At 36.0% G+C, this 22,365-nt stretch overlaps 1 protein-coding gene across 3 annotated transcripts in view; it reads left to right on the top strand.

Annotated features, from left to right (window-relative positions):
- EED (embryonic ectoderm development) overlaps positions 1-22,159 on the top strand; it is a 32,144-nt gene extending 9,985 nt beyond the window's left edge. Inside the window, exons 5-13 of one of the 3 annotated variants that reach the window (XM_036258680.1) lie at positions 542-667; positions 1,606-1,687; positions 4,931-5,022; positions 8,214-8,347; positions 10,624-10,729; positions 11,840-11,914; positions 19,599-19,757; positions 21,283-21,356; positions 21,755-22,083. In XM_036258680.1, coding sequence (XP_036114573.1) covers positions 542-667; positions 1,606-1,687; positions 4,931-5,022; positions 8,214-8,347; positions 10,624-10,729; positions 11,840-11,914; positions 19,599-19,757; positions 21,283-21,356; positions 21,755-21,881 — 975 coding nt within the window. In that variant the 3' untranslated portion in view covers positions 21,882-22,083. Of the gene's footprint in view, positions 1-541; positions 668-1,605; positions 1,688-4,930; positions 5,023-8,213; positions 8,348-10,623; positions 10,730-11,839; positions 11,915-19,598; positions 19,758-21,282; positions 21,357-21,754 lie in introns of all 3 variants that reach the window. The other 2 variants (XM_036258681.1, XM_036258682.1) reach the window with 2 other exon arrangements.
- The last annotated feature ends 206 nt before the right edge of the window (positions 22,160-22,365 follow it).

Here is a 22,365-nt window from a genome sequence, read left to right as displayed (position 1 = left end):
TATTTAGTCTTTCCTAGATGATATGAAAAGAATTGACCTCTAACCATATTGGAAAGGTCTCACACATGAAAAAGTGGAAAACTGAATAGGGTTAATCATCTTTAACTAGAGGCACATAGTTAGAAGTATTGGGATAAAGCAAGGATCTGCAAAGTACAGCCCAGGGACTGGCCCATCTGTTTGATTTTTCTTTTTTATTGATAATAGTGAACCACCCACTTGTTTTTGTAAATAGTTTTATTTGGACACAACCATGCCCATCCTTTACATGTTATCTGGCTGCTTTTAAAACATAGAGTTGAGTTATGCAAATAGCTAAAGAGTAATTGAAATTGAGTGAAGGACTGGTTTTGTTTGATCATTTGGTATAGATTCTAGACCTAAAAATCTGCATTGTTTAAATCTGCTAGTATAAAGAATAATAAGAACTTCTATGTCAAAAATTTTAGTAGTTCTTTGGAGGTTTCCATGTAATGTATTATGATAGTTGATGTATTTACTTCTCAAAAACAAATTACATTTCTTAACTAGCGTTTCATAGGCTGATGAAAACTTTTACACTTGTGCATGGACATATGATAGCAATACAAGCCATCCTCTGCTGGCTGTGGCTGGATCTAGAGGCATAATTCGGATAATTAATCCCATAACAATGCAGTGCATAAAGGTGGGTTTTCTGGTTAAACTGTGGGTCTGTTTTCTTTTGAGTGCACACCTGTGAAAATTTGTCATGTTGAATTTAAAGGAAGTAATGGCTACAATTTATAATTTGATTTGTAATTTGCTTATTTTATCCTTTAGACGGGTCTTTTGAGGCCTTTGAGGTGATGCAAATTAAGGAATAAGTGGGAAATTTTTATTATTTACAATATTTTCTTCCACCTTTCTTTATTTTGAGAGAGACTGAATGAACAATAACAGAAAAGTGAGTCAGTTTTCAAAGACACCCTAACTAGGGTTGAAGCCTTGGAAGTTGGGTAACTGTTTTACAAAATCACTTTAGTTATAAATTTTTAACCCTGAGGCAACAGTAGAATCACCTGAGAATCTTTTTACTCTTTGCCTTGCCTCTGCTGATCCTGTCAAATCAGAGTATCTGTAGGTGGGACTTGAGAATCTTTTATTTCCTTAAAGTTTGTTGGGTGATTTTATTATTTTTATTTTGTTTTGTTAATCCTCACTGAGGATATTTTTTTCATTGGTTTTCAGAGAGTGGAAGGTGGGGGGGGAGAAAAACATCGATGTGGAAAAGACACATCCATTGGTTGCCCCCACACGTGCCCTCACCAGGGCAGAGATCAAACCTATAACCTAGGTATGAGCCCTTGACTGGGAATCAAACCCTTGACCCTTAAGTTCCTGGGCCAACGCTCTAACCATTGAGCAACATTAACCAGTGCTTATTTTATTTTTTTTCTTTGTTGGGTAATTTTAATATGTAGCCAATGTTGAGAACCACTACTTTAAGTGAAACTATTTTTCCATTCTCTTAAGATTAATGAAAAATAATTTTTATTTTTCTTAGCAAACATTTACTCGCAGATTAAATATTTGACGATAAATTTATTTTTATATGAAAGTTGATATATTTTCAATTTATTGTAGCACTATGTTGGGCATGGAAATGCTATCAATGAGCTGAAATTCCACCCAAGAGATCCAAATCTTCTCCTGTCAGTCAGTAAAGGTAAGAGAAGGAAATGCTGATTATATTATTATTTTCATCCTCAGTTGAGGATCTGTTCCTTCCATTGATTTCAGAGAGGATGGGAGAGAGAAACATTGATTGGCTGCCTCCTATACGCTCCCCAACCAGGGATAAACTCACAACCTGGATATGTTCTCTGACTGGGAATCGAACCTGTGATCCTTGGGTGCACAGGATGATGCTCCAGCCAACTAAGCCATACCAACCAGGGTGGAAATTATTTTTTTAAAAGAGATAAACATGGTACTGAGGATTACTTATGTTACTCTTATTTATCATATTGCATTATGATAGTTCTAAAACTTTATCCTCAACTAAATTTTTTTTTCAACTGAATTATTATATTAAGCTTTATTTATTTTTTTTAACATATATATATATTTTTGTGGTATGTGCCCCTAGGGGGAACCGAACCCAAGACTCTCTGTTCCGCAGGCTGATGCTCAACCACTGAGCCATACTGGCCAGGGCAAGCTTTATTTTAAAAAAAAAAAATTTTTTTTTTTTTTTTTATTTTAGAAAGAGAAGAAGGGAGAGAGAGAGAGAAACATCTATGAGAGACAACATCGATTGGCCACCTCATGCATGCCCCCCACTGGGGATTTGGTTCACAACCTGGGCGTGTGCCCTGACTGGGAATCCAACCAGTGACTTCTTGGTGCATGGGTCAGTGCTCAACTACGGAGCCACATCAGCTGGGCAAGCTTGATTAATTTTAAGCCGAAGATCATCAGTTATAGTTTTAAGAGTTTTAAAGATAGTTTTGTGACAGTTACTCTGTCCGTTCATGTAATAAGAAGTAAGACATCTGAAAATTCATGTTGCCTTTATATATAAAAGCTTTTGTTTTATAAATGATTCCCTATGGAATTCGTTAAAATTCACAGTTCTCCAGCATAAGCTCTTTGATATATTTTCCACACTTTTAGCATTGCTCTCTATGCCTATAACAGCATTGTAAGTTTATTCTGGTTCAGACAGTCCTCTTTAATTTCTGAGCTCTCTGAAATGATTTGGGTTGCTCATATTGCTGCATTCTGTTCTTGATTGTCCTTTCTTTTTCACTTCTATATTACTCTAGTCAGGTTCATTTTCTTAAAGTCTTGTCAAATCTATAATCCCCACCCCCCCTAGTCTGCTCATATTAAAAGATATCCTCAAATTAAAACTCTTATGAAAAGCTTTATTTTTGTAAATTGACACCTAAGAAGTGATAACTTTTTCCTGACAACAGTAGTTGGGCTCAGGTATCACTTTACAGGTGAGAGAAGCTATAATGCCTGACTTGTTCTAAATAGTACAATTTTTTAACCTTGCCCTTCCCCCATTGTGTCAGTAAGCACACAATACCTTCGAGAAAGTGAAAAGACAGCCTACAGAATAGGAGAAAGTATTTCTAAATCATATCTAATTAAGGGACTTGTATCAGGAGCTCTTATAGTTCAACAATAATAAGACATACAAATTAAAAAATGGGTGGAGGTTTTGAATGGCAACTTTACAAAGAACATACACAAATGTATGGTGAGCACATAAAAAGATACTCAGTATCATTAATTATTAGGGCAATACTAATAACACAATGAGATACCACTTCACACCTGCTGGGATGTGCACATATAACCAAAAAGACAATAACATATTTTGACTAAGTTGTGGAGATTCCCCTCATCCCCCATATAGCTGGTGGGAATGTAAAATGTAGCCACATCAAAAAACAGTCTGGCAAATCCTGAAATAGTGAAACATTACACCATTCGTGTGTGTGTGTGTGTGTGTGTGTATTCAAGATAAATGAAATCAAATTTTATGTCAATGTTATGTATATTACAACGTATTAGTGTAATCATTAGTAATAAGTACATTGTAATTGGTGTAATATGTTAATGTTCATGAGCAGTGTGTACATTGTTATAGTTCAGACTTTACATGGCATTTATATTTATTATTGCTGTACATTATTTTGTTACTAATATTTAGTGGAAAAGGAGATTGCTCAAGTTAAACTTAAAATTTTTATGTTTTTCACCGTCAATATGCTTATTTAGATTGCAAGAAATAGAATACCAACTATCATGTTAGAGGTTTTCAGTAGAGTTTTGTTTTGTTTTGTTTTTCCCTTGAATTTATTGGGATGACACTGGTTAAAATTACACAGGTTTCAGGTGCACAGTTCCATAATACATTTTCTGTGCACTGTATTGTTTGTTCATCTTCCCATACAGTTGTAATTTTTATTTTATTTTTAAATTCTTGCCTGAGGATGCTTCTCCATTTATTTATTTATTTATTTATTTATTTAGAGTGGGAGGGAGGGTAGGGGAGAGAGAGAGAAACATTGATTGGTTGTCTCTTGCATGACCCCGACCTCTGACCCAGGCCAGGGATGAACCTACAAGTGAGGTTCGTGCTCTTGACCTGGAAATGAACTCTTGACTCTTGGTCTGCTGGCCAACACTTTAACCACTGAGCCAAATCAGCCAGGGTTACAGTTGTCATTTTTAAAAGGTGTGTAATGCTATAAGATTATGTCATGATATATGTAGGTTTCAATCCTATTAATGAATTTATTGTAGAAATTTTATAAATCTACTTAGTCCTCTTTAATGTGTAAATGGATATGTGGTGGAGGGCAAAACTAATATCTTGTTCTGTGGCATAATGTAAAACTTATTCTGTCAAATCCTATCTCAAAACATTTCCATCAAATTAGGATGTTATTTAAAGGAAATTAGGTAAATCAATTAAGAAAATTTTTTTTTAATCCTCATCTGAGGACATTTTTCCATTTTTTGTTCAGACAGAGTGGGGGAGAGAGAGAGAGAGAGAAAAAAACATCGACGTGAAAGGGACACATTGAGTGGCTGCCACCCACACGACCAGCCACGGCTTGGGACAAACTGCAACCGAGGTACGCGTCCTTAGCGGGAACCGAACCCAGGTCTCTCTGGACCGCAGGCCTAAGCTCCAACTGCTGAACCAAACTGGCCAGGGCTAAAAATATTTTTAAGACCATAAATATTTCTCTTCTTGAAAGTTTGTGCTGATACCTAGCTAAATCTAGATGTGATGTATTTTAAGTGAAATGGGTTCCATTCTTAGTCTTTACTCTGCATGAGTTAAGTCTAAATTTTTATAATTTTTACTTCTTTAAAGAGGTTTTGAATGTCCACAGTAAATGAATGATAAAAATTCATCTTAATTTTTTTATGTTTATACTAGATCATGCTTTACGATTATGGAATATCCAAACGGACACTCTGGTGGCAATATTTGGAGGTGTTGAAGGGCACAGAGATGAAGTTCTAAGTGCTGTAAGTTGAAAGCTGCAGGGCAGTGACTTTCAGGTGCACATAGTTGTGAACAATGCTTGTGGAACTGGCAGGCAGTTGTTTATTTACTTGTGACATGCAGGGTTTTTATCTTATAGGTCCTGTAGGGTGAAGGAATAAAGCAGATATGGCTCTTTGTGTTTAATCTGTATTCATGCACTGTTTTACCAATGTCTGGTTCTCATTTATTTATTTATTTTATCCTCACCCGAGGACATTTTCCCCCCATTTTTTGTTCAGATAGAGTGGGAGGGAAGGAGGGAGAGAGAGAAAGAGAGAGAGAGAAGCAGTGACGTGAAAGGGACACATTGAGTGGCTGCCACCCACCTGACTACCAGGGCTGGGGACAAACTGCAACCGAGGTATGCGCCTCTAGCGGGAACCGAACCCGGGTCTCTCTGGACCGAAGGCCGATGCTCTAACTGCTGAGCCAAACTAGCCAGAGCTCTGGTTCTCATTTTAAAAAAATACTATGAACTGGTTTTTTTCCCTATATTGATAGAAAATCGCCAAGTTATCTTCATTTTGCTTCTTTTTCAGTTATTAAAGGAAAAGGTTGAACTAGTTAGCAGTTGCTCAGTGCAGGGGCACACACCTGTAGTCCCAGCTACTTGGGAGGCTGAGGCAGGAGTTCTGGGCTGTAGTGGACTATGCCAGTTGGTTGTTCGCACTAAGGTTGGCATCAATATGGTGACCTCCAGAGAGCTGGGTTGCCTGAGGAGGGATGATCCGGCCCAGATTGGAAATGGAGCAAGTCAAAACTCCTGTGCTGATCAGTAATGGGGTTGCACTTGTAAATAGCCACTGCACACCAGCCTGGGCAACATATAGTGAGACCGAGACTCTAAAACAAAACTAGTTAGCAATTAAGAAACTGCATGTTTTATTTGTAGTTATTCATTTGTAGGAAGTGCTTTATTGTGCTCGCACTGAGTTTTAGATGATTTTTCTCTTTGATGGCATGGTGTTATCTTCATATTACAATGTATTGATCTGTTATGATCTAAATATTTTTAGTCAGGTTTCAGATTTTTACATTATTTTAGCTTTACTTGTGTTTCATTTATAGCTTACTTATTTTGTAGTTTTACAACTCTCCAGTCCTTTTTCATTAAACTATGAAAAGGGGCACCATATTTTGAAGCATGTAGCATTTTAATTGGAGATCCTTGGTATTTCTTTAGTTGTAGTTTTGTATGCTTTTGTGAGAATCATGCCTACCTTAAGATACCCTGCCAACTTGGATTTTCAAGAAGTTACAGTAGCATTCTCCATTTGGCTTTATGTGTGAAAAGGCCAAGATTGCCATTCTTTTTTGTTGGTGTTGTTGGTTTGTTTGTTAATCCTCACCCAAGGATATTTTCCATTGATTTTTAGATAGAGTGGAAGAGAGGGAGGGAGACACATTGATCGATTGCCTCCCCGACCAGGGTCAGGAATTAAACCTCAACCATGGTATGTGCTCTTGACCAGGAATCGAACCAGTGACCCTTTGGTCCTTGAGCTGATGCTCTAACCACTTCGCAAACTGGCCAGGACCTAAGACTACCATTCTTTTTTTCTTTCTTTTTTTTTTTTATTTATTTTTTTTTTAATTCTTACCCGAGGACATTTTTCAGTATTTTGTTCAGATAGCGTGGGAAGGGGGGAGAGAGAAACATCAACGTGAAAGGGACACATCGAGTGGTTGCCACCTGCATGACCCAACGAGGGCTGAGGACAAACTGCAACCAAGGTAACGTGCCCTTAGTGGGAACCGAACCCAGGTCTCTCTGGACTGCAGGCCGACGCTCTAACTACTGAGCCAAACCGGCCAGGGCAAGACTACTGTTCTTTATTAAGAATTCTAAATTAGAGCTCCTGGTTCAAAGGATGCCCTGTTGCTGTTGACAAGTGAGGTAATTAGGAAAAGGAGCAGCAACCAGACTTAACGAATTCAGTCAACAGCAAACCTAAAGCTCTTAGGCTCTTGTGAAACAGTGTTCACAATTAAATCAAAGGCTGGATTAACATATACTATCTAGGTTAGTAAGGAAAAGATCTTCCTTAAATGGAACTCTCCACTATTATTTCTTTTTCTGTCCTTTAAAAAAAATTTTTTTTTCTTTCTTGATATTAGGGAGAGGGAGAGCAAGATAGAAACATCAATGAGAAAAAACATTGGCCGCCTCCTGCATGCCCCCCCACTGGGTATCAGGCCTACAACCCAGGCACCTGCCCTGACCGGGAATTGAACCGGCGACCGCTTGATGCCATGGGTAGATGCTCAACCACTGAGCCACATCGGCCAGGCTGTTTCTTTTTCTTTAATGGAAAAGTTTGTTTGTTTGTTGAATTTATTGGAATGGTATTGGTTAATAAAATTATATAGGTTTCAGGTATACAATTCTACAATATATCATCTGTATATTGTGTATCCATCACCCCAAGTCAAGTCTCCTTTCATCACTAGCTACTGTTATTTCTTAAATGAGAATGTGTGACAGTCTGTGTATCTTCTCTATAATACTGTTAGAAGGATTGAGGTGTGAGATTTTCATTAATGCATGTACCATGTGCTAAATTAAATAGCATCTCTGCACAGTGTCTTATCCATGAAATAAGGTGGAATAAAGTTGTTACAATAGATCATCTGTTAGATGCCTATTAAAAATTAGTAAACAGCAAATGATAAACATACTGTTTCCTTTCCTAGACATTTTAAGAAATTCATTTAAAAAGTGAACTATAAGACCACTGTAACTGAAGTTTTTGACTTACATGTACAGATAGAAGTTCAGTTGTTTAGTAGCTTCACATACAGATGCCATTTTCATTGCTTGATTAGGGTTGGACAGGTTTCTGTGTCATACCTCAGCATTGTTTCAAAATCAAGCAAAAAGGAAATATTTTAAAGTTCATTGAAAGGTAAAATGAAATTGAGTGGTTTTTTTTTTTTTTTTGCCTTCCATGTCGTATAAACTCATCTACTGTGGTGGTGACAAATCACTTAAAACTAAATCTTGAGAGCAGTAAAAATTGATTTATTTTCTACATAGATGAAACTCAGAACGTTAGTGTTGTGATTTGAAATACAATTTTCACAATACTGTGTACATCAGGTGAAAATTGAATAGTATAGTCTGGAAAAATAATTTAAATATTTAACTTAAGCTTTTTTGTTTTATATACAGGATTATGATCTTTTGGGTGAAAAAATAATGTCCTGTGGTATGGATCACTCTCTTAAACTTTGGAGGATTAATTCAAAGAGAATGATTAATGCAATTAAGGAATCTTATGATTATAACCCAAATAAAACTAACAGGTAACATTTGTGGCATTTAAAACAAATATCTATCTCATGCTGTTAAATAGATGAGTTTTACTTTTTTCAAAATTGTTATATAAGTCCCCAACACTGAATTTAGAAGCCCCTTTTTTTAAAAAATCAATCATAAAATTCACTGATTTTCAATAGAAGCCATTTATTTTTAACCTAACATATTTGTGGTTCATTTTTCAAAATCCCCTTTAAATTGTGTTTTCTCTAATACATTTTTTTAGGTATGTATATGGTGAGCATTTAAAATTTTAAGCCATTTAAACTTATTGTGGAATATAGCAAAGGACCCTTCAGAATAATGTTAGCATTATTAGTCAACTGTAAATTTTAATTTAGTCCAGTTAATCTTGCTTTTTAAATGGGTTCTTAATTTTAATTCATGTTAATGTAATGCTTTCCTTTATTTACTACTTGTTTCATTAAATGGAGAAATTTCAAAAGTGGGGGGGCCTTGCTCCGTGGGACTTAGAGGGGGGAACTTTGCAATTTTCTTAATATATTTTTGGAATGCCTCAGTTTTTATTACTATTTTTTTAATCCTCACTCTTGAGGATATTTTTCATTGATTTTTCTTTTTTTAGATAGAGTGGGATAGAGGGAGAGAGAGACACATACACACATCGATTGGTTGCCTCCCACATGAGCCTGACTGGGGCTGAGGATTGAACCCTTAACTGAGGTATGTGCCCTTGACTGGAAATCAAACCCGAGACTCTTCAGTCTTCAGGATGACGCTGTAACCGCTGAGCTAAACAGGCCAGGGCTGAAATGCCTCAGTTCTTTATTCAGTAACTATTTTTTCAGAATCTTATTTAGACTATTATTATTCTTAACACTTTTCACGGTAACTATCATATGTCTGTGTATGTTAGCTTTGTTTGCACTTTTGTTTTTAGCAAAGATCTAGAACTTATTTTCTGGTTATCTAGCTAGAGTCTTAATAGATTATTAATTAAATTGTATCCATCAGTAAATATTTCAATGCATTAACGTTTATCAAACCTCTGTGGCCTCTAAGGATCAATACAACTTTTAGATTTATATTTTAAAACACCAAAAACTAGCACAGTACTAAATTTATGGTTTTTATATTTTCTGGAGCTCTGGAATACATAGAAGGTATACTTCACAGTTTATAGAAAATAACAGTGAGTTGTGCTGGTCTGCAAGAGGTTTAGCCTTAGATTATAATAGGTATTTTATTTAAAAGCTATTAACATAATTATAGCATAAAGAAATTCAGATTATTAATAACATTTTAATTTTTAAAAGATTTTAAATTGTATTTTAGAGGGGAAAGAAAAACACTGATGTGAGAGCAAAAGCATCGACCCACTGCAGCCTTCTGCACGCGCCCACTTGGGGATTAAGCCCGCAACCCGGGCATATGTCCTTATCAGGAATTGAACTGGCAACCTTTCTGCGCACAGGACCAGCTGAGCCACTCAGGCCAGGACTGATAAAGGATCCTAGAATTTGTATAAGGAATATTAAAAGTGATTCAGTCCAACATCCTCTTTACATATGTGGGAAAAGTGAAGAGAGAACTTGTGACTTGCCCAAGACATAACTAATTTATGGCATGGCAAACTTCTACAGTTGTTTCAGTACAAAAAGTGAATCACTCAACAGATTAGAAGTGTTAGGTATACTGTTAATTAACTGTCGGATTGGTAGCAACTTCTGGTTTATGGTCTTCACACAAACATTTTTTTAAGGGGAAAAAAAAATGGCACCGTATTTTATTTTCCTAGATACAAGAAAAGTCCTGACTAATAAATGTCAAATTCTTGTGAGATATCATTTTCAGAAATTGTTAGTAAATCAGGACTCTCTTGTTATTTTTAGCAACCTTTGGAATGATATGTCATTGTTCCTAGAAAAATGACTATTTTTTAAAATAAGATGTGCTGACTTTTATAGTCTTAATTTTAAAGGATTGAGTAGGTATTTTCTATGAAAACTTCAGCTTTATAATCAGATGTCTTTTTTTTATCATTGAGTAGGGTAGCCGGAATTGGTTAAACTTTGCCTATATGTGGTATATTAGGTAGGAAGCTGCAATTTTTATAAATTAAATTTCATAAGATTAAAAACAAAATAGAAATAAGCTGATAATTGAGTAAAATATGGAAACCAAAAAATGGAGTAATATGTAGCTCTCAATAAACAAACAAGAAGGTTTTATAAATCCAAAAATAAAAATTAGTATGATTCTACTATACTTTTTTCTCTTAACTTTTACATTTCCATTTCAGGCCATTTATTTCTCAGAAAATTCACTTTCCTGACTTTTCTACCAGAGACATACATAGGAATTATGTTGATTGTGTGCGATGGTTAGGTGATTTGATACTTTCCAAGGTATGGTAACTGCTGTTAAGCTGTACTTCCATTGTTTGTGTGAGTTGGATTTTTATTAGGGATCGCGTTTTTTTATGCAGTTTAGTAAATTGGATGGCAGATGGGAAATTGCTTTTTTTTTTTTTTTTTTCCTAAAGTCTTATGATATTTTGATAGGTTTGGAAGCTTGTTTTAGGCATAAGACATCCCAATTAATATAATTTATGCTCCAATAAAATGAAAAATGCTAATTTGTAAGATATTGTTGTGATAATCCAGTGTTATTGTAAAATAATGTCTAAAGCTAGTAGTAGGTGTTTTTGTTTTTTGTTTTTATGTTTGCGTTCATTTCAGTAAACTTTTATTTATACATAAAAACAGACAGCTGGAGTTGGCTCATGGGCTATAGTTTGCCAACTCCTTCTCTAGCATGTTAATGTATATATATTTATATATATTTTTGCTGATAATTTAGAGAAGTTGGTGATGTCATCTGAACATTTAGGATTGTCAAATTTGGAGAAATTGCTATCCAGTTTCTTGTGTGGATTTCAGGGCATTTTACATTTTCTTGGGCAGAGCATGATTTATTTTTTTCTTGACCTTGTAAATAGTTTTATTCTTTTTTTAAAAAACTTTTGATCTTGAAATTAGATTCACAGATAGTGCAGAGAGGCCCCATATTGCCTTTCACCCAATTTCCCCCAATGGTTACATAACTATAATATATCAAATCTAGGAAACTGACATTTTACAATGTGTGTGTGTCATTTTATCACATATGATTTTGTCATTTCAAGAATGGTACAGTATGGGGCCTTTTAAGATTTTTTTCACTCATTATAATGCCATCCAAGTTGTTGTGTGTATCAGTACTTCTCCCTTTTTATTGCTGAGTAGTATTCCATGGTATGGGATGTATGTACCACAGTTTATCTAGCCATTCATCTATTATAGGACATTTTGGTCCTTTCCAGATTGGGGCTATTACAAATAAAGCTGCTAATGAACAATCGTGTACAAGTTTTGTGGACTTAAGTTTTCATTTCTCTGGGATAAATGCCTAGGGCAATTGCTGGGTCATGGTTAAGTTTGTTTAGTTTTTTAAGAAACTGCCAAACTATTTTCCAGAGTGGCCGTGCCATTTTACATTCCCACCAGAAATGTAAGAAAGATCGAGTGTCTCGGAATCTTCGCCGGCATTTGGTATTGTCACTATTTTTTATTTTAGCTGTTCTGATAGGTGTGTAGTGATATCTCATCGTGGTCTTAATTTGCATTTCCCTGATGGCTAGTGATGTTGAACATCTTTCATGTGCTTATTTACCATCCATATATCCTTTTCGATGATGTCTCTTCATATCTTTTTGCTCATTTTCTAATTGGATTGGTTTTTGTTTTTATTTTTACTGTTGTTTTGAGAATTCTTAATATATTCTAAATATGAATCCTGTGTCAGATATGTAGTTTGCAGATATTTTCTTCCAGTCTGTAGCTTGTCTTTTCATCCTCTTAACAAGGTCTTTTCCAGAGACCTTTCTAATTTTTTTTTATGAAGTTCAATTTATTGATTTTTTTTGAAGTTAATATTTTATGGATCATGCTTTTAATGTGTTTAAAATGCTCTTTACCAAGCCATACATCCTAAAGGTTTTTTCCTGTGTTTTCTTCAAAAAGTCTTATACTGTTATGTTTTATATTAAATATTTGATCCATTTAAAGTTAATTTTTGTATGAGGTTTAGGTAGAAGTTTATTTTTTGCCTATAAATATTCAGTTGTTTTAACACCACTTATTGAAAGACTATTCTTTCTCTTTTTAATTTCTTTTGCATCTTTGTCAAAATTGTTTGGCCATACTTCTCTGAGGCTGTTTCTGGTTTTTCTTTTTTGTCTAGTACTCCACCAGTACTACATACAGTTTTGATTACTTCTATAATAAGTCTTGGGATGGGTAGAGTGATTTCTTTCATTTTATTATTCTTTTTCAAAGTTATTTGAGTTATTCTAGTTGCTTTGCCTTTCTATGTAAATTTTAGAATAATCTTGTCTATTTTTTAAAATCTTGCAGGAGTTATTTTGGGGGAGGGAGGATTTTGATCAGAATTGTGTTAAGCCTATACGCCATTTTGGTGGGGAATTAATATCTTTATTCTGCTTATCTTCTAATCTATGAACATGTATTCATTTATTTAGATCTTTGATTTTTATGATCAGCATTTTGTAGTTTTTAGTGAACAAGTTCTGTATCTGCTTTGTTAGATTTAGACGTAAGTATTTCTTTTTTTGAGTGATTATAAATGGAATTTCTAATTTCCATTTCTGTGTGTTCATTGGTAGTATATACAGTTGGTTTTTGCATATTAATCTTGAATCCTGTGACCTGTTAGTCTTATTAGTTCTAGGATTGTTTTTGTTAATTACTTAGTATTTTCTATACAGATCATCTTGTCATTTGCAAATAGGGTCAGTTTTATATTTTCCATTCTGATCTGGATACTTTTCTTTTTTCTCTTCTTGCCTTATTGCACTGGCAAGCTTCCAGTACTGTGTTGATTAACAGTAATAAGAGCAGATATCCTTGACTTATTTCTGATATAAGGGGAAAATATTTAGTCTCTCACAATTATGTATGTTTTTTTGTAGTTTTCTATCAAGTTGAGTACTGATCCCTTTCCCTAATTTTCTGACTTTTATCATGAATGGGTGTTGAATTTTGTTAAATACTTTTTCTGCATCAGTTGATATGATTATGTGGTTTCATTTTTAGTCTCTTAATGCAGTAATTGCATTGGTTAGTCATTGATTATAGCTTGTATCCCTGAAATGTTTATTTGGTCATGCTGAATAATTCTTTTATAAGTTGCTGAATTCTCTTTGCTGATAATTGTTTAAGATTTTTGTGCCCCACCCTGGCCGGTTTGGTTCAGCAGTTAGAGCATCGGACTGCGGACCAATGAGTCTCAGGTTTGATTCCGGTCAAGGGCACGTGCCTTGGTTGCGGTTTGTCCCCAGCCCTGGTCAGGTCGTGTGGGAGGCAACCAGTTGGTGTGGCTCTATCACATCTATGTTTCTCTCTGTCTCCCTCCCTTGCTCCATCCCACTGAATCTGATGATAAGTAGGAAAATATCCTCAGGTGAGGAATTTAAAAAAACAAAAACAAAAAAAAAGATTTTTGTGCCTCTATTTATGAGGTATGATGCCGATCTGAAATTTTCTTTTTTATACTGTTTTGTGTGGTTTTGGTATTGAGAATACTGGCTTCATAAAATGAATTACAAGTCTACCCTCCTGTTTTCTTGAAGAAATTATTTGGAATTGGTGTTAATTTTTTAAATGGTTGATAGATTTCTCCAGTTAAATCATCTGGACCTAGAAAATTTTGAGGGGGAGTTTTAAAGACACAAATTTACTTTCCTTAATAGTTAAAGGGCTATTCAAATTAACTATTTCATATTGGTGAGTTGTGGTAATTTTTGTTGTTTGAGGAATGTTCCATCCATCTAATGTAAAATTTGTGTATGGAGTTATTTATAGTAGTTCTTATCCTTTTGATATCCGCAAGGTTTCTAGTGATAGCCTGTGTTTCACTCCCCAAATTGGTCACTTATGTATTCTCTGTCAGTCCTGCTAGGGGGTTGTCAGTGTTTTTAAAATCTCCTTTTCTTGTCCGGCCAGTGTGGCTCAGTGGTTGAACATCAACCCATACACCAAGAGGTTGCCGGTTTGATTCCTGGTCAGGATACATGCCCAGGTTGTGGGCCCGATCCCCATTTGGGAACATGCAGGACGCAGCCAGTCGATGTTCTCTCTCATCGATGTTTCTATCTCTCTCTCCCTCTCCCTCTCAAATCAGTAAACGGGGGGGAGGTCACTTGTTTGCTGTGGGTATATTTTGGGCTTTTCCTAGTTTCTTAAGGTGGGAGCTTAGATTATTTACTTGAGGCTTTTCTTAGGTTATTCAGTTGAGACTATTTTTTTTAAATCTTTATTGTTGAAAGTATTACAGGTGTGTGTGTGTGTGTGTGTATCCCCGCTTCTTTTTCCCCCATTAATCCCCTCCTCTCTGAGACTTTTCTAATGTGAGCATTTGGTGCTATGAATTTCCATTGCTTTAACTGCATCTCACAAATTTTGATATGAAGTGTGTTGTTCTGTTACTAGGTGGTGGGAGATACTCTTGTTACCTTTCTGCTCTTGATTTCTAGTTTGCTTCTACCGTCAATACATACTCTTAATGATTTTGATTCTTGCACGTTTTTTTAGATTTGTTTTTGACCCTATTTTGGGTGTGTTCCATAGGAGCTTGAAAAGAAGATGTATTCTGCTGTTGCGAGGAGTGTTCCATAAATATCAGTTAGATCCTGTTGGTTGATAATGTGGTTGTTTATATCTTTGTTGATTTTTCTACTTGTTTTATTATTGAGAGACAGGTTAAAGTCTCCAGCTATAATTATGGATTTTTTTTCTTTTAATTCTATGATATCTTGCAGCTCTGTTGCTGCTTACACACATTATTGCCATGTCTTGGTGGCTTGACCCTTTTATCATTGTGTAATGTCCATCTCTATCTCTAGTAATTTTCTTTCCTTTGAGGTCTCCTTTATCTGATAGTAATTTAGTTATTTTTGCTTTCTTTTGATTAATGTTTGCATGGTATATCCTTTTCCAACTTTTACTTTTAATACATGTATATCATGCCCTGGCGAGTTTGGCTCACCGGTTCGAGCAGTGGTTCTCAACCTTCTTAATGCCACGACCCTTTAATACAGTTCTTCATGTTGTGGTGACCCCCAACCATAAAATTATATTCATTGCTACTTCATAACTGTAATTTTGCTACTGTTATGTCTTAGGCGACCCCTGTGAAAGGGTCGTTTGACCCCCAAAGGTGTCGTGCCCCACAGGTTGAGAACCACTGAGTTAGAGCGTCAGCCCCCTGACCAAAGAGTCTTGGGTTCAATTCCGGTCATGGGTATGTACCTCGGTTGTGGTTCTCCCCAGCCCTGGTGGGGATCATGTGGGAGGCAACCAATTGATGTGTTTCTCTCAAATAGATGTTTCTCTCCCTCCTTCCCTATCTACCTGAAGTTAAATGGAAAAATGTCCTCAGGTGAGAATTTTTTTCCTAAAAGTACATATGTCATTATATCTGAAGTGAGTTTCTTGTAGGCGATGAGTCATATTTTTATTAATCTACACTGTCGAACTTTTAGTTGGTATATTCAGACCACTTATTTGACCCTTAACATATCATTTATTACATTGTCTGCCTTTTAATTTCTTTTTTCTCCTAACTTCCTGTAGGTTATGTGAACATATTAGAATTCCATTTTGATTTGCCTATAGTATTTTTTAGTATATTTGTTTTTTTAGTTTTCTGGGGATTTGCCCTATTTGTTATACATATGATATGTATGTGATACATACATTTCACCTTTGAACAACATGGTGGTTTAGAGGATGCTGACCCCTGCACAGTAAAAAATCCATGTATAACTATAGTTGTCCCTCTGTACATGCAGATTGAAAATAACACCCCTCCCCCCCAAATTTATGTATCAGTGGATCGGCACAGTTCAAACACCTGTCCTAGGGTCAACTGTATATCAGTCTACTTAAACTGTATATCAACATTTTGCCACTTCAAGTGAGGTATAGAAACCTTACTTTCCTTTACTTCACTTTGTTCTACATTTATAATATAATTGTCTTAAGTAGTCCCTTTGCAATGAAGAACTACATCAAATAGTATTATAGTTTTTGCTTCAACCATCAAATATAATTTAAAAATTCAAGAGGGAAAGGTGAATATTATATTTACTCATTTTGCTTTCTTCCTCCCTGATGTTTGATGTTTCAGGATCCCTTACATCATTTCCTTTCTATTCGTAAAACTTCCTGTAGCCACTCTTTTCGAGTGGCGACAGATTTTCTTAGTTTTTTATAGTCTGAGAATGTCCTACTTCACCTTCATTCCTTAAAGGTATATTCACTATGAAGGATTTTGTGTTGTAGTTCTTAAACATTTGAAAAATGTGGCCCCTCCCTCTTGCCTCTGGTTTCTGATGAGAAAGCCGCCATCATTGGAATTGTATCTTAATACAGATTTCTTTGAATTTATCTTTTTGGGGTTAATTCAACTTCTTGGTTCTTCAGTAGGTTTTGTCTTGTTTATAATTTCTCATTGAAGCATCATTATGATGGCTGCTTTAAAATCCTTGTCAATTAGCTCTAACATCTATTTTCTCATTAAAGTTGAGCTTTTTATTTTTTGAAAGTACGTTTATTAAAGCTGGGGACAGTGAAACAAAGGACTTAGGGTAATAGAAGTAACAGGAAAGAGCCGAAGCGGGGCTGCTATTGGCTTACTGAGGAGTCAGAGTAAAGGAGCTTGGAGACGCGTTCAGGGGTTTTACTCCCTGCTGTTCCCCTGGTTGCAAGTCCCAAGGGGGCCCCCAGGGGTTTTTCTTTGGGTGGTGGTGATTTTAAGTACATGCGTGAGAGATGTCATGGGTGTGGTCCAAGGAAAGCACTGAGATTTTTGTTTCTTGCGTATTACAAGTGAGTTTTTTTATTGAGATCTGGATATTTGAGTATTATGTTATAACTGTAGGTCTTATTTAGATCTTCTACAGCAGGCTTCCTCTGATAAATTTTCAGCTGGGGAAGGGAAACAGCACTGCCTCATGATTGGATTGCAAGGGAAGTTCAGGTTCCCTGCTTGGTTGACCTGGTGATGGTGTTTCACTACTGCTGGGGTGGATGTTCAGGCTTTCCACTGCACCTTAGGTACACTGCCCTAGCAGAAGGAGCTGACAGGACTCATTACTGGTCCTCAGGTGATCTCCACTGACATCGCAGGTGGTATCTCTCTGATAACACCCCAGCCAGAGAGAAGGAAGAGTCACCTCATTACCATGAAGGGCAGAGGGAGTCAGGGTCATGTACTGAGATGCTTAGTTACCACTTGGAAAGGGTTTCCCACTGGGTCTTTGCTGGTTCATATGGGGACAGGTCCACACTTTTTTCTGTGGAATATGGCTATAGTACAGCATTTGTCTGAAAATTTTCTCTTGCTAGGTTGCTATTTCCTGGTCCCCTGAAGAGAGGAGGCTTTTGGGGGTGGGAGGTTGGGTTTTGTTTGTCTTCACCCGTTAGAATTGTTGAGTTGCTTGCTTTTCTAGTATTCAGCCTGAAATATATAAACAAGGGAAAAGGAAATCTGGGAATTAAATTTCCTGCATAACCCAAGATTCCTAGTTACTCTGCTTTCTCTTTTTCAGAGTTTTAAGTTGTACTTAGTGAGACAAATAGGGGAAAGTATATCTAGTCTTGTCATTTTGGAAATAAAAAGGCTGTAAAATTTCTGCTTTTATAACTTAATCCGATGACAGGAAAGGATTTCTGCATTTTAGGTGGGAAACTGAACTGAACGAACTGTATATTATATTGGTAGTCTCAAATCTGGCTCTACATCAGAATCATTGGGAAAACATTGTAAAAATAGATTCCTAGACCTTACCCCACAGATTCTAAATCTGGCACAAGAACCTAGGTATGTGTAATTTAATTAAAAAGCTCCCTGGGTGATTTTGAGTGCCAGCCAGTCCTTAATGTGGGTACATTATTTTTACCTCCCTGTGCTTTAGTTAGTTCTCCATGAGGGGACTCTGCTAGGATCCTTTACCAGTGTGTAGTCAGTAAGAAGCACTTGAATAGTTCTTTTACATTTCTGCTTCAGCCTCCTATCTTAGAGATTCTGATTCAGTAGGGCTGGGGCCAGGGTGAATTAAACTACAGGCTATCAACTCAATTGTACACTTAGTTAAGAATCATTATACTAGGTGATGTCTAAGGTACTTTACAGTAAAGAACTTGTAAGCATATAGTCCTGGGATTCTATAATCTAAAAAAGGTGTGTTGTCCCCACCCCAATCTTTCTGTGGTCCTACTGTTCAGCTGTTTCAATGCCAGTCAACACCACAGGGTTGCCCCATGTGATTATGCAGGCTGTGTCCTGTGAAATTTCAGGAGCTACTCCACCTACACCAGAGAATTTCAGTCCTGGAGTCTGTTGAGGTACATTGTAAGGTATACAGCAGCAATCTGTGGCCTGTATTCAGTAGAGGCTAGAGAGATTGCCAGATGTCCCTTAACTGGAAAACCACAGAACTGCACAGTAATCTGAGTAGTGCCCATTGTATTTACTGCTAAGATTTAAAGATAGATGATAGTGAAGGTATAACTTAAACTCAGCCTATTTCAATCCCATCCCCATATTAGTGTCTTATTGTTCAACCACTGCTTTTATGCCTTCTGTGTGATCTGATCTCTAAGGCCCTTTCTGTGAATTCATTAGCTTTCCTTTGACATCTGTTGAGCACCTACCATGTAGGCACAGACACTGGGGATGAAGGATTAATAGTTAACTAAATAAAGGTAACCACATGGGGTTAGAGGTGAAATGAGCAGTTGGATAGGGAAAGATGAAACTAACGAAATAAGCAGGAGCAATATTGAAAATCCATGTTATTCTAATACAATATTTGTAATTTTACGTTTGCTATAAAGCATTTCTAGTCTGGATGCTAAAGTATCTAGAGCTGAATTTGGTTTGGTTTGGAAGAGAAATTGTGACTTCCAAAATGAATAGTTCAGACAATGTAATGTTTTTGTATTGTCAAAATTTATTGATAATCAGAATTCTTGTCCTCAAATGTGGACACTGACTCTAAATAAAAATGAGTGTATATCACTGTACTTAGTAGATGGATAACCAGGTTTTGAGCTGTCGGTACTAAAATGATAATAGAGAAAAGCTTTGTTTCGATATTTATAATTCAGTTCTACAAGTAATATATTTTTTTCTCATCTCTCTTTTTTAAAGTCTTGTGAAAATGCCATTGTGTGCTGGAAACCTGGCAAAATGGAAGATGATATAGATAAAATTAAGCCCAGTGAGTCTAATGTGACTATTCTTGGGCGATTTGATTACAGCCAGTGTGACATTTGGTACATGAGGTTTTCTATGGATTTCTGGCAAAAGGTAACAACATATTTACATTTTGAAATTATTTGACTTAAAGCCATGATAATTTTAGTTATTTCTGTTGTGTATCTGTTCTATTTCCTTTAAGAATATACCTTGAGCCCTGGCCGGTTTGGCTCAGCGGTTAGAGCATCAGCCTGCAGTCCCGAGAGACCCAGGTTTGGTTCCCGCTAAGGGCACGTGTACCTTGGTTGCAGTTTGTCCCTGGCCCTGGTTGGGTTGTGCGGGTGATAGCCATTCGATGTGCCCCTTTCACGTCAATGTTTCTCTCTTTCTCTTTCTCCCCGCCCCCCCACACTGTATCTGAACAACAAAAAAAAAAAAAATGGAAAAATGTCCTTGGGTGAGGATTAAAAAAAAAAAAAGGAATATACCTTGATATTTTGTTTTTGTTTTTTTTTGTTTTTATCCTTATCCGAGGACATTTTTCCATTTTTTATTCAGATAGAGTGGGAGGGAGAGAGAGAGAGAAACATCAATGTGAAAGGGACACATCGAGTGGCTGCCATCCGCATGACCCAAGCAGAGCTGGGGACAAACTACAACCGAGGTACATGCCCTTAGCGGGAACCGAACCTGGGTCTCTCAGGACCGCAGACCGACACTCTAACCGCTGAGCCAAACCGGCTAGGGCTACCTTGATATTTTGTATTAATTGCTTTGGCCTTTGATGTTATTTATTCTATCCTTGTGGTTCTGAATACTATCTGCAGTGCTTATTATAAATGAAATTGACAGGTGTCAGTAGTGGCAGTTAACTATTTATTTTCTACAATATTTGTTACTAAGATTTAATGTTTTAGTGATAAGAGTTAATATTTTTATGGGGCTTTTTCCCAGAAGAATTTAAAAAAATAAACCAACATGGGAGATAGGGACAAAATACTAGTTATCTAAAATTTTAAAGAAATTTGGCATTAGGATTTTATGGTAATAAATTTGTATTTATGCAAAAGCTTTTGGAAGGACTTTTTATAGCTTTTGCTCAGTTATTTAAGGCAGAATAAAGAGTACATCTGTATAGTATAGTGTAAACTGTGAAGCTCATCATAACTTTGCAACATGCTTTCTTACCTAATCAAAACACCTTTGTGAAGCATTAATTGCTCTTTTTTTAATCCTCGATATATTTCCATTTATTTTCAGATGGAGTGAGAGGGAGGGAGAGAGACACAGAAACATCAATGTGGGAGAGACACATCGATTGGTTGCCTCCTGCATGACCCCTACCAGGGCCAGGGACTGAACTGCAACTGAGTTATGTGCCCTTGACCAGAATTGACCCCAAGACTCTTTGGTCCATGGGCCAACATTTTAACTGCTAAGCCAAACCAGCCAGGGCACATTAGTTGCTCTTATTCTCACTTACAAATCAGAAATATAAGATGCAAAGAAATAATCAAGAGCATAGCCAGAGGCTAGAGCTGAGGTTTTCCCAAAGTAAGAAATGTCTTAGGATTACTTGAAAATTTTAAAGCTAATTTTAATAGTAGGGTGTTTTTTTTAATATGTTTATATACAGATGCTTGCATTGGGCAATCAGGTTGGCAAACTTTATGTTTGGGATTTAGAAGTAGAAGACCCTCATAAAGCCAAGTAAGTATTTAGAAATAACTGTTCATAATTTCTGCCTTTGTGTTCATAATGTTATTCCAAATATAGAGGAAGTAATTTATACTTACAACGCCATCTTTAAATCATTTCTAACATTCACCTCAGTATTTTAAAATATTTTTTTATTCTAATGATTGTTTTTCATGAGTACCTTGATGTAAGTTTTTTTTAAAATATAAGTTGTATGGTGCTTCTTTAATATAAAATATACCCGAATTGTATGACATTTGAAATTGAGCTCTCAGTGAAGTGTATTCTGTTTTCAAATGCTTCCTGTATAAGTTGGAACCTCTTTTCATTTTCTAATTGATTGTTTAAGTTAGATACTGGCAACATTAAATATGTATGGTATTTAACCTATTGTTATATTTTCTCCCTAGATGTACAACACTGACTCATCAAAAGTGTGCTGCTGCTATTAGACAAACCAGTTTTAGCAGGGATAGCAGCATTCTTATAGCTGTTTGTGATGATGCCAGTATTTGGCGATGGGACCGCCTTCGATAAAATACTTTTCCTTATCAAATTAGAGTGTGTTTTCTGTGTACAATAGAACTGATGTATCTTGCTAGTAAGGGCACATAGAACATTTAGAATTGTCTTTCAGCATTCAATCAGGCTGAGCTGAATGTAGTGATGTTTACATTGTTTACACTCTTTGTACTGTCTCCTGCTCAGACTCTACTGCTTTTAATAAAAATTTATTTTTATAAAGCCACGTGTTATTTTTAGTTTATTTTCATTGTGATGAAATGTTGAAAGTAATAAAATTATGCATTTTTGTAATGATAATTTTGTCTGTGGTTTACTTCACCAGAGAAAGCTATATAATGTAATAATAAATAATTATGTTTAAAATTTTATACAGTTGTGCCCAGCTGGTGTGGCTTAGTGGACTGAGCATCGTCCCATGGACTGAGAGGTCCTGGTTTGATTTCTGGTTGGGGTGCATGCCCAGGTTGTGGTAACCTATCTTTTTAAAAAAAATTTT

The sequence above is a fragment of the Molossus molossus genome, unplaced genomic scaffold (assembly GCF_014108415.1).
Source record: "Molossus molossus isolate mMolMol1 unplaced genomic scaffold, mMolMol1.p scaffold_m16_p_13, whole genome shotgun sequence".
Lineage (NCBI taxonomy): Eukaryota > Metazoa > Chordata > Mammalia > Chiroptera > Molossidae > Molossus > Molossus molossus.
This window is presented reverse-complemented; position numbering and strand designations above follow the sequence as displayed.